The 24,259-nt window shown below is 52.7% G+C and overlaps 4 protein-coding genes across 4 annotated transcripts; 2 read left to right on the forward strand and 2 right to left on the reverse strand.

The window, feature by feature from the left end:
* Positions 1-584: 584 nt before the first annotated feature.
* Positions 585-6,076, reverse strand: PHYSODRAFT_493912 (hypothetical protein; the record flags this gene model as incomplete). The annotated part of the gene is made up of 10 exons (XM_009527050.1): positions 585-1,020; positions 1,107-1,295; positions 1,358-1,749; positions 1,815-1,955; positions 2,030-2,499; positions 2,565-2,774; positions 2,909-3,043; positions 3,109-4,614; positions 4,705-5,010; positions 5,107-6,076. The coding sequence occupies 10 exons, from the start codon at positions 6,074-6,076 to the stop codon at positions 585-587; spliced, it is 4,755 nt and encodes a 1,584-aa protein (XP_009525345.1).
* A 1,354-nt stretch (positions 6,077-7,430) lies between these two features.
* Positions 7,431-8,393, reverse strand: PHYSODRAFT_440294 (hypothetical protein; the record flags this gene model as incomplete). Its single annotated transcript, XM_009527051.1, has 1 exon — positions 7,431-8,393. A coding segment is annotated over one exon (963 nt), but the record flags the coding sequence as incomplete, so codon positions are not given.
* Positions 8,394-13,857: 5,464 nt separating this feature from the next.
* PHYSODRAFT_497355 (glycosyl hydrolase) lies at positions 13,858-16,197 on the forward strand (the record flags this gene model as incomplete). Its single annotated transcript, XM_009527052.1, has 2 exons — positions 13,858-14,757; positions 14,845-16,197. The coding sequence occupies 2 exons, from the start codon at positions 13,858-13,860 to the stop codon at positions 16,195-16,197; spliced, it is 2,253 nt and encodes a 750-aa protein (XP_009525347.1).
* A 7,127-nt stretch (positions 16,198-23,324) lies between these two features.
* Positions 23,325-23,941, forward strand: PHYSODRAFT_299820 (hypothetical protein; the record flags this gene model as incomplete). Its single annotated transcript, XM_009527053.1, has 2 exons — positions 23,325-23,826; positions 23,937-23,941. 2 exons carry the CDS (start codon positions 23,325-23,327, stop codon positions 23,939-23,941), a joined length of 507 nt encoding a protein of 168 aa, XP_009525348.1.
* Between the last annotated feature and the right edge of the window lie 318 nt (positions 23,942-24,259).

The raw sequence follows: 24,259 nt of genomic DNA on the forward strand, positions 1-24,259 counted from the left end.
GCGAACCTCTGTGAGGCACGGTTCACGGAGTATTGGGGTGTATTGACTACACATCTACAATACTCTGTTGGTGATCAATTTTATAGTTCTGTGAGCCACAGTATCCGCCTGCATTTTGAGCGTTTCCGTTTGGTCCTAAAAAATACGAGCCGTGTGTCTTGTCTACAAAACGGTCTGCTGAAATACGATTCCGCCGGGCAGGCTCCGTGTCGAGCAGCAGCGGCGGCTCCTGCTGCTACCTCCACGTGTCTGTGGCAAGGACCTCTTCTTCAGAAACACTAACGGCGTGGGGGGATACTGCTCGTCTTTCTACTAATTTGGGCCATCATCATAGTTACAATTATTTCTCGGGGTCATTACCAAAGTTTTACTAAGTTTCCATGTGGCAGTACGCGACCAGCGCGAATGGAGATCTGACTGGAGATATCCTGGAGATCTCCAGGTGGGAAATAACGCGACTGGGCCCTTACGTACTTGGTCGAGGTAATGACAAATTACGTGATCCAGGTCAAGTTTTCATTTGCTGCACGCCTTGCAAGCCAAAACACAGCATAAAAATTAGTAAATAGGTGAAGCGGCTAGTATTATTCCGCTATTTCGCCTCCGCGTCGACCTTCCAGGCGTTTTCTAGCTGCGTTTACTAATTTGAAGGCGTCAGCGTCTCCGTCGTGAAATGACGGGGACGTGAGAACGGAAGTGCTGGATGCTTCAGACGATAACCCCAACGAAGAGAGAGAGGACAATGGTCGAACTGCGTGTGCTGCAAAGTCGCCAGCGGAAGATTCGACGTCACCGAAATCGCTGAGCTCTTCGAGGAGGTCGTCGTACAGTTGTCCGTTGAAAGCTGGGAACCCGTCATTAGCATTTCTTGCAACCGGATTGACGTGTTTCCGCGGTGGCAGTGGTGCCTGGATCACTTGGCGTCGTTGAGTCTTGTTCATGTCTTCGTTGACCTCTGAGTTCTTTCTTAGCATACCCTTGGCTCGGACAGCTTTCCAGTACTGCTCCGGCTCCGTGGCGCTAGCAGCTCCATCACTAATATAATAAAAATACACACATTAGGCCCGAGCATTTGTAAGCAGCAGAATGCGTTTTAGGATACTCACTTCAATGTCCAAATGTTCTCGATCGAGCGCTGGAAGAGCTGCGTCTGGAATAAATGAGTGCAGAATTCCCGTAGACTCGGGTGCATCGCAAGGAAACTGCGTTCGTCAAAATACACAGACTCGCTGGTGCTTCCCGATGTCGTTGGCGCTGGAACTCTAGAGCAGTGTTTGCGGATCTCTTTGAGGAGTCTGTGGCATGCGATGGTGAGTCAATAGCAAGTTTCTAGATCCACGCGCGGGTGTGAACTTACCTCGTAGCGAACGACGAAAAGAGCGTTTGTATCTCTCCCCACTTCTCGGTGAGATCTTCATGCCGGCCGACGACCTGGCTCACTTCGGCATCAGAAGGCTGGGAGGGTTCGAAAGTAGCCGAAACCGGCCGCTCGCTGCCTGTGAGGCCACGCCCAAAGCTGTATCTAGTTCGCTGACTTGCTGGCCAAATCGAGAGTTTGCGCAGAGCGTGCAGCAGCTTCCGCGACTTGACGTCTGTAAGCATTGGGAGCTCCTCGTTTGGGGGCAACCGAATATCGTTGTTGTCCAAATCAACCAAAATGACTCCCTCGGCCATCAAACGTTCAAGTCGCTGGTCAGACCGGATGCCCATAAAGAATGGCACGGGTGCGCAGATGAACTCGACCAAAGACTGTAAGAAACAACAGGATATCACGTTAGGACGCTAAAATACAATATCGCCACGAGCGTACATACCAGTGGAAGGAGTGGGATGTAGACTTGCTGGCACTCAAAAGGATGCAGCAGGGCTCGCAGCGTCTCGGCAACGTGGGTCAGTATTGGACGATTGGTTGAGCTCAGAACGACCTTCTTCTCCGTCAGCAAGTAGCCGTAGACCTAAGAAAAACAAAAACAAGTTCGAATGTCAGAGTGAGTTTGCGTAAGGAAATCTCCACCTAAGTGTACGGTACCTTTAGAATATTGTCTGGATTAAGGCACTGGAACAGAATCGTGAAGTCCACTTCCGTAGGCGAATAAAATGGCAAGTTTCGTGGGAATCCCGACAACAAACAAGTCGTGTCGCCCAACTTGAACGCCGTCCGTGTTGCATTAGCTGTCGGTAGAGGTGTTCGCTCAAGAAAGTTGAACACGATCGACTCGAGGGGAATACTGGTAGAACTTGCGAGTGAAAGTCGGTAGAGATACACCAAAAAGGTGCGGAAGGTCTGGAAAAGCGGAGTGCTGGATAGCACACAGAGACACTTTGGCGCATAGCACTTCCACTTGGTTTGGCCTTGTTGAATGTCCTTCAGGCTCACCCAAGACGGTAGATTGGCCGTTCTTCCCTTTTGCGTCGCCGATATCAGAGAAAGCACATCCATGGGGTGCTTCTCTTCACAGAAATGCAAGCATGAGCCATACGAGCGAAGCCCCTTGATATCTGAAAGAAATCGTCAGCAATACTGTTAGCTCGGTAAGGTATGGCTTTGAAAATAATGCACGCACCAGTGAGCACAATATCAAAAGTCCTCGGAGAGAATGGCTCGGTACTGAGATAGATGTCGTCAGGGAAGCAGAATTTCGATAGCTCTTCGGGTAAACTAGCTCGCGAAGGCAGCATGTCAATAACCTCGGGCTCCAGTCTAATATCTGTCGGAGAGGTTGTGTCGACACCAGCAGCTTGGGTCATTTTCCCGCCTAAGACAACGATACAATCTGCAACCCCTGTGCGCTTTGCTCGCAGCCGGTTTCGCTCGCTCGGGGAGCTCGTTGACGCTTTGCGCTGCACGGTGGAAAAGAACAGTTAGCAGATCTTTTACGAAAGTTTCAAAGTGAAGGCGAGTAAGCACCTACAGTTCCTGACGAAGATTTCACGCTTGAATGTTTTCGTGGGTATACACAGTCGCCTGAAAAGATGGAGACATTATGAGCCCCAGTATGCTTTGCCGTGAGAAGATCGATGATCTTGCAGAATGCAACGGGATCTGTTCAACAAAGCAAGGTCAGAACGTAAGCATTTACGCAAAATTTGCTATAGCAACTATTGCACCTGCTTCCCCCAGCCAACAGAAGTACTGGAGGACCCCTCGTTCAGTGAGTCCCCCGTCTTGATGGTCAAAGTTATCGAGTAACCACTGCAGCGACTCAGTAGAGACAGCGCTGTGTCCGCAGGCCTTGCTCAGAAGGGTGGCTTCAGGCTGGAAAAGGACCCCCTTTTTATCGGAATCAAACTCGCTAAACGCGGCAGCGAGCACAAATCGATAAAACGGAGCGATAATATCTTCTTGTTCTTGTTGGCCATCTCGTGGTACCCCCTCAGTTTGAGCCGCTGCCTGGTTTTCAGCGATAAAGAATTTACGTCGGGCTGCTAAAATCGCTCGAATGTAGTTGCGCTTTTCAACTAGAATGTTGGGCTCCACAACATAATCCTGGGCTTGTTCACACGCGTCGAGATTCTTTAACACATTCTCAAGCAATTGTTTCTCACTGTCAGAGCCTCGCGTAAGATGAGTCGCTAGTTTGAACTGCACCATCGCCAAGTTATGGTGAATTCGACTTCGTGAAAAATTCAGTCCCCCCTTCGAGAGTTGTAACAGGAACCGATACATTTTCTTGGCCTCCCAGTAAAACTCGCCAGGTGCTGAAGCTTTTGACAGAACCATCGCACTAGTAAAAAATACGTCGCTGGTTGTGACTCTCTCGTCGACTGGCTTGGTTTCCTCAAACTGGCAGCACACGTTGTAATCGATAGCAACCTTTTTGCTGTGTGCTATCACGTCAGCGTAGGCAGCCAGACAATTTGCACGCAGGTAGAGGCAGTAAAGGTACCTATCGTAGAGAGCACTAGCTGTCCAGTCTTCATAGTCCTCTCCAGTGTCCCCTCCACAGCTCCCAGCGCTTGATGCATCATCGTCACTTCCACCGCGAGGATCATTCTCTCTCGCGGCAGTAACCAGATCGCTTAGCTCTTCACTAGCCTGTGCCAGTTTCCCAGACGCAAGCGATAGTGTCTCCATGGCCAAATCCAGAGTAAACGACGTAGATTCATCACTCCACAAGTCGGAAGTTGCCGTGTACACGCGAGCGTTTGTGACGTAAAAGAGCTCTTCGTAGCTGTACACCTTGGTGGTGCTTTTGAGCACTTGCGACGCGAAGACAAACAGTGAGCGACCGAAGCGAGAGAGGAATTTGGCACGAAGGTGCGAAGATCCCTCGACGTGGTTGATGATGTCTGAGTACTTTTCACCTGCTGAGACCCAGACGTCAAGCATATGCGGGACTGTGTCGGGGCTATCGGGGCGTTTTGATAGTGCATGACGTTGCAGCTCACCTGCTAGAAAGGCATAGATTTCATCTGCTTCATTCGACAAGGCGTTCAATTGCTCCAGCTCGCATTTTCTCTGCTCGATCAGCACTTGAGGATCGAGTTGACGGGCCGACTGACGCTGCATGGGAGAACTTGTACTCGACTCACTATCATACGCAGAGTTTTCAGCGTTGGCATTGTCAGTTGAATCCAAGTTCCACGAAAATTCGGTGTCAAACTCGGTATCGTCTTGCTTAGATCGATCTTGCTCTTGGTTAGTGCTTGGAGGCTGGGCTGCCACTGCATATTGCACCCTACGCGTCCGTAGTAGCGGAGCACAAGTTCCCTGGTAATCCGTCAGCGAGTCTTCTCGGTGCATTTTGTTGAATTCCAGCAGGAAATACACGCGCGCTCGGTTGAATTCGACGTTTTTCTTCATCAGGGCGCCGCTTTTAGCTCCCAAATTGTTGGACATGTGATGGAGTAGAGCTTTCAAGCACTGGACACCAAGCTTGCTAGACAGGACCACATTATTACAGTTCGGACTCATCTTCTCCTTCGCCTTCACGAGACGAGGGACCGCTACGAGGGCGATGTATCCGATGACGTCGATCATCTTGGCACACGGGATCTCCAGCGTCACTTCTCCTAAGCTAGAGAGAACGTTGCTTGGAGAAGTTTCCTCTTTGGCGGGGGAATACTCAGGTCCTTGGCTGTTTAACTCAAAGCCGTTCAGTCCACCCTTATCGTATCCTTGCTCTTTGCGACAGAAGCGCATGAAGACCTTGCATACCTCGATGGAGGACATCGGGATGGTCACAGGCATCACATCGCGCACAAATTTGCTGAATTCGTGGTATCCAAGCACACACCGGCGGTGAGCTAGACCAACATTGGCACTGTATGAAGTCGCCAAGTCCCCAATTGACCTCGTGAACCGCTGCGCGACCCATTTCACCTTTTCGCGCTCAACGAGCGCGTCAATTTGAGCCCACGACAACGTATCTGACCCCACCGCGTGTTGCTCCGTTTCGTGGTAGGGTATCACATGCTCAGTTGCCAGTTTTTCCAGTGCCAACTCCTTCGACTGCTCCTTGGGGTACATGAAGCACGCCACGTCAACGAGTGCGTCCAGAAACTCGTCGAAACTCGCCCCCGCACCCCCGTCGCCACTACTGCTAGGATTCGACTGGGCTCCTCTGAAGGCCAATGTCACCCGTTTATCAAATAAAAGCTTCTTCTTCTGCTGGTACACTCTCTTCGCCGTGGCTTTCTGCAACAACTGCTTGAACTGGTAACTCGTGATTCGAAGCGTGCTGCTCTGCCGGTTCTGTAGAGCATTAAAGACGAACAGATCGTAGAGCTGGTCGTGAATCCAGAATGGGTCCGTCGTATTCGCGCTGCAAGACGAGCTTTTATCTATCAAGGGGACGACACGCTCGCGTCTTCGGAGAGTCAAGACGGCGGGGTCGAAATGCGAAAACTCCAACGGTTTATCGTCGTCTAAGACGCTGCCAAGCGGGTCACAGAGCTCGTACTTGCTGGTTTTGAGCTGCCAGTAGCGACCGACGTCATGCTTCAGCTGCCCCACAGAGTAGTCGAACGGGACCCAGCCAGCATACTTCCGCTGTCTGGACGACTTGGAGCCATCCTGTTGAGTCCTTGGCTGCTCAGCTTCGGTAGGAACCACAACCACATTCACTCGGCTCATTCCAATGCCCTCAACAACAAAAGCAAATTAATTCTCAGCGCGAGCTTCCAGTTCAAGGTGGTAGGGCGAGCGAACAGTCCAACAACTATTTTCTACTGGCTGTGTGCACGAAACTGCCCTATTGATGCCAAAAGGGAAACGAAGCTGCGATGCCCAAAGTGCCAGCGAGCAAGAAGAAAGCCGTAGCACGCTCACTATGGGCGGACCTTGCAGCAGAGACGTCATGTGAGCACAACTAAAAGCAACGGAATCGTTGATTATTTACTATTTGATTCATCAGTAATAATCTCACACGTTGAAACTTTTTACAGTCCCCGTCTCGGCTCTGGAAGTGCTTGAAGAGCACCACGCCACCCTCAATACTTTCTGTGCGAACGCGTACATTCCTGAAACGTGAGTCGAATCTGGGCACTCGTGAGTCTAAGCACTCAGTAACATAATTACCATTCTTTTGGTTTTGCATACAGACAAATCGATCGTGAAGAGGGACCAAACGTGAGTTTGGAGCTCTCCTTCCATCAATACAGCGTCGCGCTTAGCACATTGATTCAATACGGATCGGCGGCACAGCAGTACGGGTGTAAGTATTTCCACACTTCGGTATTTCCTTCATTGAACCTCTTACAGATACTGGCTTTCCGTTTTCTGGTTAGACCTGCACCACACGTACGCAACGACAAGTGAGCGCGGCATCGACCGATCCGAGATGTTTCAGCTGCTCAAGGACCACTCCGAACGAGTCACGAACATCGTCACGAAGGACGACAAACTTCTGCAAGTCACCGACCCTCGACACTTCGACAAGCTGTACACGTGGCTAAAGAAGCATTTCATTCTGTACGACGAGGCTAGGACCGGCTATCTACCCGAAAACCTGGTGCTTGAAATGCTACAAGCTCATCCCACTGCGCTTTCGCACCTAAAATTCCAACTTGCACCGTTCATCAAGAAGGTGAAGGAGAACAACGCTCGCTACGCCGAGCAAAAAGCGGCTGCAGCACGCCATTCCGATTGATCTGTGCTCTTTCTTTAATCTGAAAATATAGCTAGTAGTCAGCTGCATCGTCCATCGGGCGTTGAGTTGATCCCTTTTTCGCTTGAGCAATCTTCCTCCGCAGCTCGTCGCTTAGAGATTGCAGCGGCCGAAGTCTTCACCGCTGAAATCCGTATGATTGTGGCCCTTAAACCCTCCATACTTACCGTAGGGAGACTCGCGGTTTTTGGTTACCTTATCCCAAGGGTTCACACTGGTTTGTTTTTGCCACCGTACAAAGAGCTGAGAGACAACGACAGCGACCATCACGACACCCGCGTAGATGACTACAGTCCACTGGAACTCGGACGACTCGCTTTCATCCGGGAGAAGGCTGTGGAAGAGAATTAACTTGGCTTGGTCACCAGCTCCAGCAGTGACGAAGGCAAGGGTAGATCCAATAACCCCCTCCGAGAATGCCACCACTGGTGATAATGCTTGGTCCCTTGGTTCACCTGAAACGAAGATGATATATTGGTGGCTTGTGCACAATTGAGAGAGAGAGACCCCCGTCTTTTGTGATTTTGACACGTTGAAGACTGCGATATCGTGAGGTCCGGTGGCGATGACATACCTCTTGGTAACTGCTAGCGCTAGAGGAGTTTGAACGCGACGGCTTGACGTGACAGTATGTCGAGAAAGTAATCGACACGCTTGACTGTCACTAGACGCGCCAGCATTCACAATGTACACGAGGACCTCCCCTCGCTCGGTGCCAGCGTACATTATTTCAGGGTGTACCGCGTCAAACGCAATGGACGATATTTTCGCTGATGAACCTGGGCAGGAGTGGAAGACGGATCCTTGAGCTCGAGTCATCGAGGAAATGATGACTCTCGTTCCATCGCTGAATGCCAAAAGGTTCCTGTTGGTTTCCATGGCTGCAATCGAAGCATTTGTCTGGATTTGGCGCAACATCGTGCCGTTCAGAGCGAAAAAATCGATGATCCCATTTGCCTCCGCGACTGCCAGTATAAGTTGGCGAGAGGATCGTGCGAGAGCTACTGCCGAGGCCTTGGATGATATCTGGATATCGCGATGGTCGCTGACAGTTAGCAAAAACTCGGAACCAACCGAGACAGTTAAAGTTGAGGGCGGATTCGATTTCGTTTTCTCCTCTTCGCTTCCGATGACCCCTCCAGCAGCATTCTTCTCCTCAATATTCAGCTCGTAAATTGCGACTACTGCAGTTTCATACGTCACAACGAGGCACGGCTGTAGTATATCCTGAGTCTCGAGCGCAATGGTCTTGACTCCTTGCCTCCCTGTATCGATTCTCAGCAGCTCCACCTCCTCGGACGTGTAGAACACTACCAGTCCATCCGTACACGCGACTGCAATGAGCTCCGTCGCGCTTGACGCTCGCAGCTTCATCATCTTCATATCAGCAACTCGTCCCTCCAACGCGATCTCCGCTCTCTCGACAAAGTACGTGTTAAAGTCCTTGGCCGCCGACTCCGCCACAGATTCCGCTACAGCCACGTCCAGCCTCCTCTCAATCACGTCCCGAATATCAACTCGACTCTTCCTCTTCACCACCTCTTCTGCTTCCTCGACCTCTTTAACCTTCTCGTGCTCTTGCAACCAAAGTTCGCGCATTTGCTCGAGCACCTGCAGCTTCTTCTCCTGCAGCGTCACCATCTGCTGCACCGTCGCCAATTCTTGCTGCAACATCGCCATCACAGCCACCACGTCGCTCTGCTGCTGCAACTGCGTTGCATCCTTCATCTCCATTGGCTTTGCACCAGTTCCAAGCTCTTGTTGCATGGGAACAGGGTTGTTATCCTGTTGGTCACTTGTCATTGTCTCCAGTGGGCGGTTCTCGTCGATTACGGAGCCGTCGGGGCCTAGAGCGACCTCAACATCGCTCGCTCCAAGTGCAAACACATCGTACGACACATTACACAGTGCCAGAAGCAACAGCACTCGGAGGAACACGCTCATATCGGCGTGCAGTCGTGCCAGCCTAACTGCTCCCGCGTCGCCTTAAGATCGGATCTATACTAAGTACGATTGGTGAGTGATGGTTACTTTGAATTTTGGCGGGAGAGTGTACACTCTGTGGCACACCTCCACCTATCGGTGGTAGTAGCCTTCGCAAAAAGTTTGCCGTTTGTGCGTCAGAGACGAAAGACTGGCAAAAGAGGTTCGACCTTGTTACGCGCGGCTCGCGACATTCTTACCAGGCACCCCCAGAGCACAGCGGGCGACGTCACGATGAACGGCCAGTACCAGGAGGAGGAGCATGGCATGGGTGTGGAGGAGCACGAGATGGTACGCTAGCGAGAGAGAGAGGCTGTTGCCCGTTTAGCACCACCTAACCTGTTGCTAAGGACTTTTGTATGGATAAGTGCAACATTCTCTAACCGAGGGGCGATTGCGTATTTATGATTTTTTTAAATTTATTCAGCAAGGCCCGCGGCTCGTGAACATCCTGGAGCAGGCTGGCATCAACGCCACGGACGTCAACAAGCTCAAGGAGGCGGGCATGCACACGGTGGACGCCGTGGCCATGGCCACCAAGAAGCAGCTCGTGGGGATCAAGGGAATAAGTGAAGTCAAGGCCGAGAAAATGCTCAAAGCGGCACGGGAGATGGTCAACGTGGGCTTCACAACGGTGCGGAGTTTTCCCTGCCCAATGCTGGCCCGGCGAAGCCCATGCCATTTTTTTCTAATGAGCATGTTTATGTATTTTTACAGGCTGCCGATGTTTTGGAGAGCAGAAAAGATTTAATCACGCTGTCGACGGGCTCTAATGCTGTGGACGAGCTGCTGAAAGGTTCGTCGTGGTCAAAGCTTGATTGTGTTTACGCTGAAGTTGTCGTGAAAGTCATATCATTTTTATTATTATTAAATTTGATGGTAGGTGGCATTGAGACGGGATCGATTACAGAGTTGTTTGGAGAGTTCCGCACGGGCAAGACGCAGCTGTGCCACCAGCTCTGCGTGACGTGCCAGTTGCCCGTGGATCGTGGTGGAGGCGAGGGCAAGGCGCTGTACATTGACACGGAAGGTACCTTCCGTCCGCAGAGGCTGCAGGCGATTGCGGAGAGGTATGGTCTTGATGGCGACAGCGTGCTGGATAATGTCGCGTTCGCGCGCGCGTACAACTCAGAGCACCAGATGCAGCTGCTGGTGCAGGCTTCGGCCATGATGGCCGAGTCTCGGTTCGCGCTGGTGATTGTGGATAGTGCCACTGCGTTGTTCCGAACAGACTACTCGGGCCGTGGAGAGTTAGCTGCAAGACAGCAGGAACTGGCGAAGTATGTTGTATGTTGTTCACTCTATGATGTTCTGGTGTAGCTAACAGGCATTTGTCTACGTGATTGCAGATTCCTGCGTGCACTCACACGAATGGCGGACGAGTTCGGAGTTGCAGTTGTCATCACCAACCAGGTTCGCTTATGTTGCTAACGACTGAATTTGAGTGTACTTCACAGCACAGCCACTTAACCTGTGCTGATGCGTTCGTTTAATAGATGACAGCAAATCCGGATTCCGGTATGTTCGCTAAGGACCCGCTCCAGCCCATTGGTGGCAATATCATGGCGCACGCATCCTGTACCAGGTATGTATTACCGATGCTACATCGCCATGAAACGATGTTGTGACTAAACCTCGTCGTTTTCTGCAGACTTCGCCTTAAGAAGGGCCGCGGAGAGAACCGTGTCATGAAGGTCGTGGACTCGCCTATCCTCCCTGAATCGGAGGCCATCTACTCCATCACCGAGCAAGGAATTCAGGATGAGCTGAACTAGCGGCAATACACAAGAGACCTTCAATTGGACTTCAAAGCAAAAATGTGAATGAATTGCACACCAAGTGTTGTCTAGTGGGGCTCCTCCCTACAAGCCCATTTGTCATTGGCTGAAAGAAGATGAAAAGCAAAACAAGACATGGATATCTCCTTCTTGCTGCTCCTGTGTAACAAGACCAACAAGCACAGCCTAACATTGTGGACCTGTTTCTCGGTTGGGCATTGTACCATTCACCACGAACCGGATATCTTCAGTCTGAAGGCTTAAGACTCGTCAGATGCACTGAAACGGTAAATTGAGCGTGCCTTTTCCTCCTCTTACTGAAGCGAAGACCAATCAGTACTGTACATGTACTGTATGGTTTCGAGTCGATTGCTGCACGATCAGCTCAGCATGTACACTGCCGTCGGTAGCATCAACTTCGCTTGCGTATTACGACAGTTTGCTAGAGCAGGGGTTCACTTGATCTTTCCTCTTCGCGACGGTGATGCATGATGCGTGAAGCTGTAAGCTATTGTACACGCGCATATGCATGAATTAATGTGCTGGTGTACGTGTAACTTACAGTCTTGGCACAGGTATTACAGTACATATGTAATGTGTCTGCTCAAAGAACGCCTGATATAGTGTATATTGAATGAGAGGTTTGCCTTGTCACATGCATCTGTCGTATTTACTGATTTAATATACAAACGTATGCCCATCTCTCTTATTGTGAATTCTGGCCAATATTGCCGATTCGGGCCGGTTTACCATATGGGTTGAAATCGCTGAATACAAATTTCAAGTCTTTTGGAATCGACCGAGACGGTTCTTATTTCGTACTTTATTGCGTACATAGTAAACTCAAGTCAAATCAAAATCTCGGGCGGTTTGCTGGCGATTTGGCTCGGTCGATTCAATCAATCGACTTCGGAAAGTTCGACTAGAACGCGCAATATTTATGACCTCTGATTGGATGTATTCTAATATTGATGTGCTGATTTGCTGTTAGTGACACTAGACCAGTATCCTGGACTGATATGCGTACGCATAGTGGAATTATTTCTTCTTGCATCTTATAGGATTTCACCCGTTCTTTAAAGAGACACCTTACTGTACACCCCGTGTGCTTCAACCAGCTGCTGGCAAAGCACCCGTGATTTCCCTCCGAAAGGATCATTTCCCTGTGTGGTCCGCTCGATGTTCGGTGCGTGCCACGCACCGGTGACGCCCACGCAGTGCGTGGGCGTCACCGCATATTGTGGTGATAAGCCACATTTGGAACTTCTACCCAAGCTGATACCACCACCAACGAGTTGACAGGAGTCTCTTTAAAAGCAAACATAAAGTATTAACACGCGGTATCCCAGCCTGCCCGCACCCCCAGATGACAAGCCCTATGATCGAGAGCTCAGATTGAGCTGAAATTTGGCACATAGTGTGCTGACAGCATAAAAATATGTACTCTGAAGTTTCGCCTTCGTAGCGCAAATAGAAGGTATGAATGAGCAAGGAACTACGAAATCTGCCGAAATGTGTAAATGAAATGTGCCTTTTCTGTCCATTATGGCTACATTATATTTTTTTTATGCCCACAATGCACGGGTTATGGTCAAAATGTCATACATTGATTGCGATACCCGTCGACGAAGGGCCTCATTGACGAGACACATATCATGCCTCGCCTCTTTGATCCATCGTATCTCATCCATTTTCAGTGCTGCGAGTCTACAAAGGCTGCATCCACCATTTCTTGATCGGGTCTTTCCTTTGAACTCTAAGCTAGACCAATTTAGGTTGTTTTAAAAATGTTGGAAATTTACACTTGCCATCCAAAAAGTGCGAAAAGATGCGGGTTGTTACAGAGACAGGGTGTTAAAATACACGTTATCCGTTTAGTTCACAAGTAAATACAGTAACGATTAAAACGTGCGCGGGCTGAATTATCACGAAACCTGGACTCGAGTCACGACCTTGTCAAGGTCCTTGCATTCGCTTCCGGCTCGATGCCCGTCGCAGTCGTAGACGGCGCTGCGTTTCTTGTGCCCGCTGAAGTACTGTATGTACCCTCACTTCCGACATCGGTTTTACTATCGGATTTAAAGGGGGATTGTATTTGCTTGGTTTAAGCTGTATTTTGGCTCATAGAGGTCAAGCTCATCATGGTCGCAGATGCATTGAGAGGCAAGACTACATGTATGGATAGCACCAGCAGTGCGAGACGAGTTTAGCGCACATCGTACCGCAGATTACCTCGCTCCATTGCATTGGCGTTAGCTGGTCTATGTAGGCCTTCTCCAAAAGCTCCGTCCGTGGGCGGCTGCAGGCTCAGCGCGCCGAACTCGACTCAGCTCCAGCCCCAGTAGCATGGGCTAAGATATAGCGCAGGCACTTCGCGCTTGAGCGCTCCGTTTCGCTGTACGAGGCACTGTCGGCGCACGTGCTGGACGCGTCCACAGGACGTACGTTTCCTGGGTGGCGTCGAGCAGCTTTTTCCTATCCGCGGCGGCGCTGCTCTTCGCCTTCGTCCCGCGAGAGGTCTACCAGGAGCTGGCGGGGTGCCACACCCAGCAGTAGCAGCAGCAGCAGCAGCAGCGCAGAATTCTTCTTGCGTCATCGCCGTGTCTTCATCATGCTTCTTCACACTTGCCCCCGATGCTCCTCACTGCTGCCTGCCAAAATGATGGTTTTGGCGCGAAAACCTCGTAACGATCATAATATATTAGCTAGGTCTTCTGCAACCTTATAAATATAAACACATTAACTCTCAGAAGTAATAAGGAGTATTAGGTGTCGGAAGTGAGGGTACCTAGTAGCCGGGGGGCAGTAGCTTGCGTGGTTGAAGTTAGTGACGTATTGCTTGAAGCAGATAGGCAAGTCGCGCGTGGGGATTGGGAAGACCTGCAGATTAATCCGCAGCGCGGCAACCCCGTCCAGTGATCGGTCATTCCCCAATTTCCAGTCGACCGCAACGCCAGTTCACCCGACAGAGAGAGAGAAGGACAAGAATGCTCATGTCGTGGTTCTCCGCCGTGTGCTGTCTGGCCATGGGCCTCGCCGCCCACCAGAGCGCTCCGCTCGTCTCCGCCGACCAATGGGACGCCCAGACCGATGTGATCATCGAGAGCATGGACGAAGACCAGCTCGTGGGTCAGATGGTTCAGGTGGCCTTCTCGCGCTTCTTCAACGCGTCCAAGACATTCGACGAGGACAAGTTCCGCGCCTACGCCAAGCTCAAGATCGGCTCGTACCTCAGCGGCCCGTGGCAGTCCGGATCGTACAATGGCAAGTACGCTTGGACGGCCCAGGAGTGGCGCGACGTGCTGTCGAGGGCCCAGGAGATCGTCAAGGAGGAGAACGACGGTCACCCGTTCATCTTCGGCATCGACTCGCTGCACGGCGCCGGCTTCACCTCGGGTGCTGTGCTCTTCGGCCAGCCCATCAACGGTGCGGCCACGTTCAACCCCGACCTCATCTATGACATGGGCCGCATTGCTGGCCGTGACACGCTCGCTGCCGGCACCCCCTGGATCTTCGGCCCCATGCTCGAGATCTCGCAGAACCCGCTGTGGCCGCGTGTGTACGAGACGTTCGGAGAGGACCCGTACCTGGTGTCGGTCATCGCCGAGTCGCTCATCAAGGGCATCCAGTCCAACAACGGCTCTGCGGCCTGCATGAAGCACTGGATCGGCTACTCCAAGACGCCCACGGGCCACGACAAGGACGGTGTCACGCTGTCCGATTACGACCTGCTGAACTACTTCCTGCCGCCGTTCAAGGCCGCGGTGGACGCCGGCGTTCTGTCAGCGATGGAGAACTACATCTCCGTGAACGGCATCCCCACGATCGCCAACCCCAAGCTCATGAATAAGCTGCTGCGTGAGGACTTGGGCTTCGAGGGCATGACTGTATCCGATTTCGCAGAAATTGAGCACCTCAACACGTTCCACCGCTTTGCGCGCAACGACGAGGAGGCTGCCACGCTGTCCGTCAAGCGCACGTCCATCGACATGACGATGGCCAGCAGCGACTACGGCTTCATCAACGCCACCAAGGCGCTGATCGCGAACGATCTGTCTTTCCTCAACCGCGTCAAGGAGTCTGCTCGTCGTGTGGTCAAGCTCAAACTGCAGCTTGGCCTGTACGACAACGCCGTCCCTGGCGCGGACCTCGTGGATCAGGTCGGCAACGACGAGGACAAGGCCGCGGCTTTGAACTCGGCGCGCGAGTCCATCGTGCTGCTGCAGAACAACGACAGCGTGCTGCCGATCCCCGAGACGGCCAAGGTTTTCCTCACGGGCCACTCGGCCGACAACGTCGGCTACCAGTGCGGCGGCTGGTCGCTCAGCCAGCAGGGCTACTCGGGCAACGACATGTTCCCGAACGGTATCAGCGTCAAGGACGGCTTCCAGGCCATCGCCAACGAGACCGTGACCTACTTCAACGGACTCAACTACACGGGCACCTACAACGAGAGCGATCTGGCCCATGCCAAGGAGCTGGCCAGCCAGGCCGAGTACACCATCGCTGTCATCGGCGAGCACTCGTACACGGAGAAGACGTACGGCGACATCAACGACCTGGCCCTGCCTGCCGGCCAGATCGAGTACGTGACGGAGCTGGCCTCGACCGGCACCAAGGTTATTGCCGTGCTTGTCGGTGGCCGCCCGCGTCTCCTTGGTGAGCTGCCCAGCAACGTCCACGCCGTGGTCAACGCCATGCTGCCCTGCGAGCTCGGTGGCCAGGCCATCGCTGAGATCATCTACGGCCGCGTGAACCCCAGCGGCCGCATGCCGATCACGTACCCGAAAGACGCCGGCAACATCCTCATGCCGTACAACCACCGCGTGAGCACCCAGTGCGCATCGGGAGATTACTGCGAGATGCAGTGGGAGTTCGGCCACGGCCTGAGCTACACGGAGTTCACGTACTCGGACATGACGCTGAGCCGCACCAACGTCACGTCCGTCACGGAGACGGTCGACGTGTCTGTGGTCGTCAAGAACTCGGGCTCCGTGGCCGGCAAGGAGACGGTCATGCTGTTCCTCACGCAGCCGTTCCGCACCATCTCGGTCCCGGAGGTCAAGCAGCTCAAGAAGTTCACCAAGGTCGAGCTGCAGGCCGGCGAGTCCACCACCGTCAACTTCACGCTGTCCACCGACGACTGGAGCGTGTACTACCCACAGATCGGCAACGGCCTCAAGAAGGTGGCGGAGGACGCTGACTACGTGATCGCCATCAAGCCCGAGACGGACTGCGACGTGTACAACGAGACGGCGGTTGCCAACCCGCTGTGCGCTACCTTCACTCTCCAGACGGGCGAGCACCCGTACGGATCGTTCGAGTAAGCAGCATGTTTCAATGCTGTCTGCAAAAAGTGATCGTATGAACATCTCAAATCTTGTCAATAAAAAATATACTTTTTGTGTTTCAATATCGCCTACGTGGTCGCCCGAAATGAAACAAGTCGGCACTGGTTACAGTAGACATAAGCCGTGAAGCCATCATTCAGTGACGTGATGAATCCAACACAGCACATCAGCAAATCTTCTTCTAGACAGCCAAAATCATGATGACTCAGATTTCACGCGATACATACGTAAACCATTGACTGACGTCATAAACGAGAAGATTTCGTCACCGCAAGATGGACCACTTCGAACCAGTGCATCTTACAAGTTCCAAGCTAAAAGCAATCAGCAGTTTGAAATAGATATCGGGAAGTAATTGGAGGCATCCAAGTACATGAAACAATTGGCGGGAACCGGGGTACCCATCGGGACCCCGGTTCCCCCAAAACTACCGGTACCCATGCATGAATAACGATGTTGTGCTCTTCTCTCTTGCGATGCCGAATGGAAAGTGAGATTACGTTGAAAGCTTTAACTGCCAAACTACCTCAGCTACAGCTACAGTACTAGCATCTAGAACCCTGGTCAAGTTGATCACACCTTCGCGAAGCTTCGACACTTCAACATGCAAGTTGCCCTTGGTGTCTGCCACACAAATGTGTACAATCCATCACCTGCTAACAGCTGATGATCTGCCTGGCATCTCGTGACACACCTGTCAACTTGCTCACGGATCCCGCTGCGCTCACGTAGATGCACTAGTTGGGGTGCAGGCAGCGCCATCGTGAGGAAATCAGCAAGTTGCTGCGCTGACGGGACGTGCTTGAGCTGAATGTCGCCTTGCTCGACATGGTCACGGACGAAGTGGGCTCGGAGATCGATGTGCTTCGCTCTCGGGGTATATCCTTGGTTAGTCGCGATGCTGATCGCCGACTTGTTGTCCATGTAGACCATCGTAGCCGCATTGCTTGTGAGCCCCATTTCCATGAGTAGGTATCGAACCCATACGACCTCTTGAGTTGTCATCGCCAAGGACATGTACTCCGCCTCAGCAACGGTACAATCAAGTGTACCCATTACATGAAGAGTGACGGGTGTCACTCTCTCGAGTACATGGTACCAGTAGCTCCGCAAGCCAACCATTTGAGTTTGTGTGGGCTTTTGTATAGTTAACTTGTAGTTTGTATTACGACCAAGTTAACCTCTACCAAAATACAGTCAGTCTTATAACCTACTCCTTTGTAGCAAACCGTTCCCTTTGAGGCCGGGAACTGGTGAACTGCTGTTCACCTGGATAGTAATACCCACACGCACTTCATCTGTGCATTGTGCTGTGTGACCCCGTCACAACGCCACCGAATTCTGACGCTTGCTCTTGTACACCACCGAGCATCACCAGTAGCCCAGATGTGGATCGTCGAGACTCCCTGTCGCCACCCCAGTTAGCGTCACAGTACGCGTGCAGCACGATCTTGCCCTCGGTCGACTTCTTGTACGAAATACCGTGCTGCGCAGTGCCCTTCAGGTAATGTAGTACGCGCAACGCCGCTCGCCAGTGCATTTCCCGTGGTTGCTCGAGATACTGTGAGAGGACAGACATTGCGTAGCTGATGTCAGGGCGTGTTGCATTGGCGATGTACAGTAACGACCCGACCAATTCGCGGTACACAGTGGGGTTCTTGATCACCGGCTGGTTCTCATCGGGGCACAAATCTTGACCAACGATTAGCGGATTGCGGACTCCGTGCGCGTCCTGCTGCTCGAACTTTTCCAGCATTTTGGTGATAAACTGCGTTTGTTTCAACAGCAGCTCCCCCTTGTTTGGCGAATAGTCGATCTCCATGCCCAAAATGTAAGTGACTTCACTGAAAAGTGTGCAGCCAGCTCTCGGCAGATTGCATCCGCGACTTCATCAGACTCGCATCCCACGAGGAGATCGTCGACGTAGAGGACGATGTAGACTGGGGACTTGGTATCTACTCCGCGGCGACGAACGAAAAGACAGGGGTCTGCTCGGCACTGCTGGAACCCCATGGACAGGAAGACGGCGCGAATTTTCTTAAACCAGACTGCAGCAGCTTGCTTCAAGCCGTACAGAATGCGCCGCAGCTTGCACACCATACCAGGGGCAACACGAATTCCTTTTGGTGGCATCATGTAGACGTCTTCTTCCAAATTGCCGTTGAGAAATGCAGTCTCAACATCGAATTGCCTGATCACGACAAGAATACACGAATTGTGTTCGAACTTGCCACCGGCGAGTAGGTTTGGAAGTAGTCAACACCACGCGTCTGCAAATACCCCAGAGCCACCAAGCGAGCCTTGTAGCGAACGATCTCGCCCTTCTCGTTGAACTTGCGGCCAAAGACCCATTTGAACCCGATGACCTTGACCCCGGGCGGTCTACGCACGATGTCCCACGTGTGATTCCGTATGTGGGCCCTGATCTCCGCTCGGACGGCTTTCTTCCACTGAGGCGATTCCGGTGAATTGACGGCGTCTTCGTATTCTTCTGGAACTTGAGTCGCAGCCATGGCCACCTCGTCGAGGCGCGGTCGTTTCGAGTCAGGTTCAGCGACTTCGTCATCACTGTCCACTGCAGATCCATCCGTAAGCTGCGCCACACCACTTGAAGGTGAGCCATTCGTTAGAAGCGGCACGTCGCCCCCTTCAGCTCTGTCCGTGAGCAACGGCACGTCACCAGGATTGCCGCGATTGCCATCGTCCATGAGCAGGTGGGGTGCTGGTTGAGACAGGAACTGAGGTCGCGTCGACCCACCGCTAAACACAAGTGCATCACCACCAGGAAAATGCCGAGGCCGCTGCATAATTGAGCTCGATAGTGGTGGATCCAGCTCGATGCGAGGCAAATGGCGGTCACCGCCGCTGCGATTGTTGTTCTGCCCTGCCACGACCACTGCATTGCTCGTGCTCGGTGAGTGGCTTGATGCCACCCGAGACGTTTCGATTGCCTGAATATCCCGGCGCTCCCCCTCAATCGGAACTACGGCATTAGAATCCAGTCCTTGCACGCCACCAGAGTCGTCGACTTCCATATCCTCGCCGTTGTCCATCTTGATTTCATCAACGTCCATTGCTTCATCGGCTGACGGCTGGGGTAGGCTTGCTCGGGGGCGTTCTCCATCATCATCCGCGTCATCACGGCAGCTTACCCGAGGAGCTTGGTCGACCATGACCACATCGCGATACCCAGAAGGTGGGCACTCGTCGAGCACAACCGTGCGCGTCGTCACCAGTCGGTTATCCTCCAGATCCCAGACACGGTACGCCTTCGATGTCTCCGCGTATCCAAGGAACACGCAGCGGTAGGCCTTGGAGTCCCATTTCGCGCGCTTGTTGTCGCTGACACGCGTGTATCCCTTCGCCCCGAACACACGCAAGTAGCTCAGGTCCGGGCGCGAGCCAAAGAGAACTTCGTACGGACTTTTGCTCGGCCGTGCGGTGTTGGGGACTCGGTTAATTGTGTGAGCCGCGGTCATAATAGCTTCTGCCCACCATGTACGATCCACCTCCATGTAGTACAGCATTGAGCGTGCCATTTCCGCCAGCGTGCTATTCATCCTCTCTGCCATACCGTTTTGTTGCGGCGTGTAGGGGACCGAAGTCTGGTGAACGATGCCTTGAGCTGCACAGTACTCATTGAACCGACGATTCACGTACTCGCCGCCATTGTCGCTCCTCACGCACTTGATCTTGTGACCGGTTTGCGTCTCGACTATCGCCTTGAACTGTTTAAAGCGATCAAATACTTGTGAGTTCGCAGCCAATAAGTACACGTACACGAAGCGACTGAAGTCATCGATGAACGTCAGCACGTAGAGAGCCCCACCCTTGGACTTCGGCTTCATGGGGCCCATTAGGTCAGTGTGCACGATCTCAAATGGGCGAGTCGTCTTCACCTCGCTCCCTGACTTGTGACTAAAGGGGCTGTTGGTCATCTTGCCACGCACACACCCGTCGCAAACTCCACCGCGCGTCACTGGTACCGCTGGCGCTCCGTCGCACGCCTTCAACACTTGCTGAAACTTCGTCTCCGATACGTGGCCCAGACGAGCATGCCACAATCCAGACTCTTGAGCACCTTGGCTCCCTCCAACGGCTTGATGAGCTTCCGCCGCCGAGTCTTGCTCCACAGTCCACGCAAACAATTTCCCCACGCGACAAATGACAGCAACCTTTTCTCCGCCCACAAGCAGCGTTGCTCGATCATGCTCGAATTGAACAAGAACACCACGAGCAGTCAACGCAGGCACCGACAAAAGCTTCCTATCCAGCTCCGGCACGTGCAGCACATCGGTCAGCTTTACCGTGCTCCCCATGTGCGAGGTCGAATCTCACACAGCCTTTTCCTCTCGCCTGTAGCCGTTGACCATTGGCTACCGTGATGCTGATGGGTGCACCCAGCTCCTGGTACTCGATGAAGTCAGAATATTCACCAGTCATGTGGCAACTTGCACCACTATCCAGCAACCACGTCGAGCATCGCCGAAAACACAAATTCACTTCCCGACTTCGATGAATCCACACCCGGGCAGTCTCGCGCTTGTGGCCACGCTGCCCACACTCGAAGCACTTCCCTTGAAAGCCACCACTTCTGCGCTTGGTCCCTTGCTTTCGGCCGTCCCGCTCACCTCGACCGCGGCATCCTTGGCTACGCCGCTCGCGTCCGCGCTGTTCCGACAGTTTCCTTCTGCTCGCGCTTCTGCAGCGTATCGTACTCCCGTCGCAGCATCACCTTGGCGTCCAGCAACGTCACTTCATTGTGCGCCTCGATGATGCGCACCATCGCGTCGTACTCCTGAGGAAGGCTACCCAGAAGCACCACCAGCTTCTCTCCTTCGTCCACGTCGTCTCCTGCGGCGCCGAGCTTGAGGCACAGCTCGTCAAACTTCAGCATGTGGTCCATAAGATTTGCGCCGCTCGCCATGGAGAACTCGTGCAGCTGTTTGCGAAGCTGCACCCGGTTGTGGAGATTCTTCTTGGAGAAGAAGGTCTTGAGCGTCTCCCACGCCTCGACAGCCGTCTTGCACTCGCGCACCATCGACTGGTAGGTGGGAGACAACAACTTCACGAGCACCGCCAAAGCCTTCATGTCTGCCGCTTCCCATTGGGGAGTATCCCGTTGCACCGCCGACTCAGGCTTCATGAAGACATGGTCCAGCAGATCCTTGCGGGCGAGCGTCATGCGGGCGTTGAACTCCCACATGAAGTAGTTGTCGTCCGTGAGGATCTCGTTGGGTCCGGGCGTTTTTGGCTCATAACCAATAACGATGTTGTGCTCTTCTCTCTTGCGATGCCGAATGGAAAGTGGGATTACGTTGAAAGCTTTAACTGCCAAGCTACCTCAGCTGCAGCTACAGTTCTTCAACATGCAAGTTGCCCTTGGTGTCTGCCACACAAATGTGTACAATCTATCACCTGCTAACAGCTGATGATCTGCCTGGCATCTCGTGACAGCATGGTCAAATGTATTGGAGTGTTGGTCTATGACCTACGTTGAACGTAGCTTTAGAGAAACGGAAGGTGAATTCGTCTTCGCTCACGTCCTGTGTCTCTCCATGAAAATCCAGACTCTTCCCTGGTACAGCGGTAGAGGGCTTTCCGGCCACATCGCTAACCTCCTGCTCACATCACATTATGTGATTCACATAAGGTGGACTTTGGCATGGTAAGGTACGTTATTCGGGTCTACTCAGTACCGGTGACAGATTTGTGGTACTCACTCATTCGTACAGCACTTGGGTTTGATGGTTTAACTTGCCCCAACGGTACCAATATGGGGCCGAAAATAAAATAAATAATTCGCGATTTGGTCGGTATCATTTACGGGAACCCGGGTTCCCGCCAATAGTTTCACATGTACGGGGCAAAGTTCCCAATCATACCGCAGGCTAGTAGCCTGCGGTAGCCTGATGCTACCGAAATCCTCAGAGTTAAATCAGGCCTCTCGTTGACTGCAACGACGATTTCGGTGAGTCAGCCGACAAAAATACCGCTCTGCTCCGACAGTCGACGCCACCCGAAGTTAAATTAGCCCCCGCCATCACCAAATCCAGCTCTTGCGCATTTACCACAATATTGGCCATAGCGGCCGCAAACTCATTTTTCGCTGGTGGGCACGCTTTCAGTGGACTTGCGCCTCGAGTTGGCGTGTACCCATTTGATGGGGCTGGTGCGTATGGACCTGGAGGAATTAGCGGCTATGGACCCGGATACGCGCCGACTACTGCAGCTGATGGAGTGCATGCAGCAACTGGTGCTGCCATTCCCAGCGTGGATGCGCCTCGAGTTGGTGCTCCAAAGCTGGACGTCTCCTATAAACCTCCGATAATGAAAGGAAGTTTCGACCTGTATGAGGTTCAACTCCGTGATTTTCTTACTCGCTTGGGGTGCTGGAGCGTAGTAGATGGGTCGTTTCGGACGGACCCTCATGTGATCATGGATTTTGCAGCGAGAGATAACGCGGCTCGCGAGGCGATCCTGCATGGTGTGCCAAGTGCCGACGCTGAAATGATTTGTCAGGAGAAGACCGCGGAGGCGATGTGGAGCCGATTCGTCGACAGGCAGACGAAGAGAGAATACTCAAACTACATCTTCACAAGAGATGAGTTCTACTCGAATCACTTCGTGGCTGGCAAAAACATGAGTCAGTGGATTAGAGAGATGGAGCTGCTTCGTCGCCAACTACTTCATTTTGGCAAGCAAGTCTCTGACGAAGACTATGCTGAGACTCTCCTAGGTCACGTGTCGAGAACCCACCGCAATGTGGTGCGTCAGTTTTCCAAACACTACATTGTTCGAGACGGTGGAGGTGCCGTGCGACCTGTGCCTACTTCAGCTCAAGTGATCAATGCTCTGCTGGCTGAGTCCGCCCTTGATGAGCGAGTGGCGAATGGGGGTGAAATGAAGCCTTCACACATCTGCTCGTGTGGAAAGCAGTCCCATGAAGACTCGCACCCGCCCAAACCGAAGCAAAATCAAGGTAAAGGTAAAAAGTTCAAAGGCAAGGGGGCTACAAACCAAAGTCAAAACAAGGTGCGCAGCAGCAAGGAGCGCGCAAGGAGACACGCACGTGTCATTTGTGCGGTGAGGTTGGTCATCTGATGTCGAACTGTCCGGAGAAGAAGGACGGTGGGCCTGCTAAGCCCGAAGTCTCTGAGTTCAAAAGGTGGCAAGGACACAAACCGAGTGGCAGTGACAACAACAAACGTGGCCGTAAGGGTGTGAGCGCTCTGGGGTGTCACGTCCGTGGTGTTGCGATACCAGTGGTCGCAGCAGTGACTGGTCGATCCCCAGCAGGCACCGAAGTGGAGTGGGTGCTGGATTCGGCTAGCGACGTACATGTGTGCAACCAGCGCGCGACTTTGCACAATGTACGAGTTGACGAAGTCCATGTATTCCAAGGATACGATGGAGAAATAGGAGAAAACAGGGAAGTTGGCGATGTTACGTTGCGTGTGAAGAACAACAAATCGCCGCATGCTGAAGTGATGTTGCCATTCAAGAATGTGCTGCTCACACCTGCTGCTCCTAATAATCTGTTGAGCATGGGCAAATTGGAGACGGACGGGTGGAGCGTGAAGTTCAGCCTTCTGGATTCTCAGCGTGTGTGTTGGCTCCGCAGAGAGCACGTGGAGTTGCTGCTGGTGAAGTCCAACCGCCGCTACCGCCTTCAGGCAACTGCTGTCGCAGTGTACGCAGTGACTGCATTGCAGAGTGAGGTGCAACAGCCTGCGAGTGATCAAAGGCTGAGCGTGCAACCCAAACAGCGTGGTGCGACGCCTCTGGAGCGTTGGCATCTCCGCTACGCCCACCTCAACTGTACGACATTGCAGGAAATGGCTCGAAATGGGGTTGCAGCTGGCATGGAAGGCGAAATGCGTGACGTTATGGAGGTGCCGTGTTGGACATGTAAGGCTGCTAAGATGACACGTATGTCCTACAAGAACACGGGCACTCGGCGTGCAACGCGTCCATACCAGAAAGTGATGAGTGACATGTGCTACGTGGGCATTCTCACTTATGATCGCTTCAAGCA

The sequence above is a fragment of the Phytophthora sojae genome (assembly GCF_000149755.1).
Source record: "Phytophthora sojae unplaced genomic scaffold PHYSOscaffold_3, whole genome shotgun sequence".
Classification (NCBI taxonomy): domain Eukaryota; phylum Oomycota; class Peronosporomycetes; order Peronosporales; family Peronosporaceae; genus Phytophthora; species Phytophthora sojae.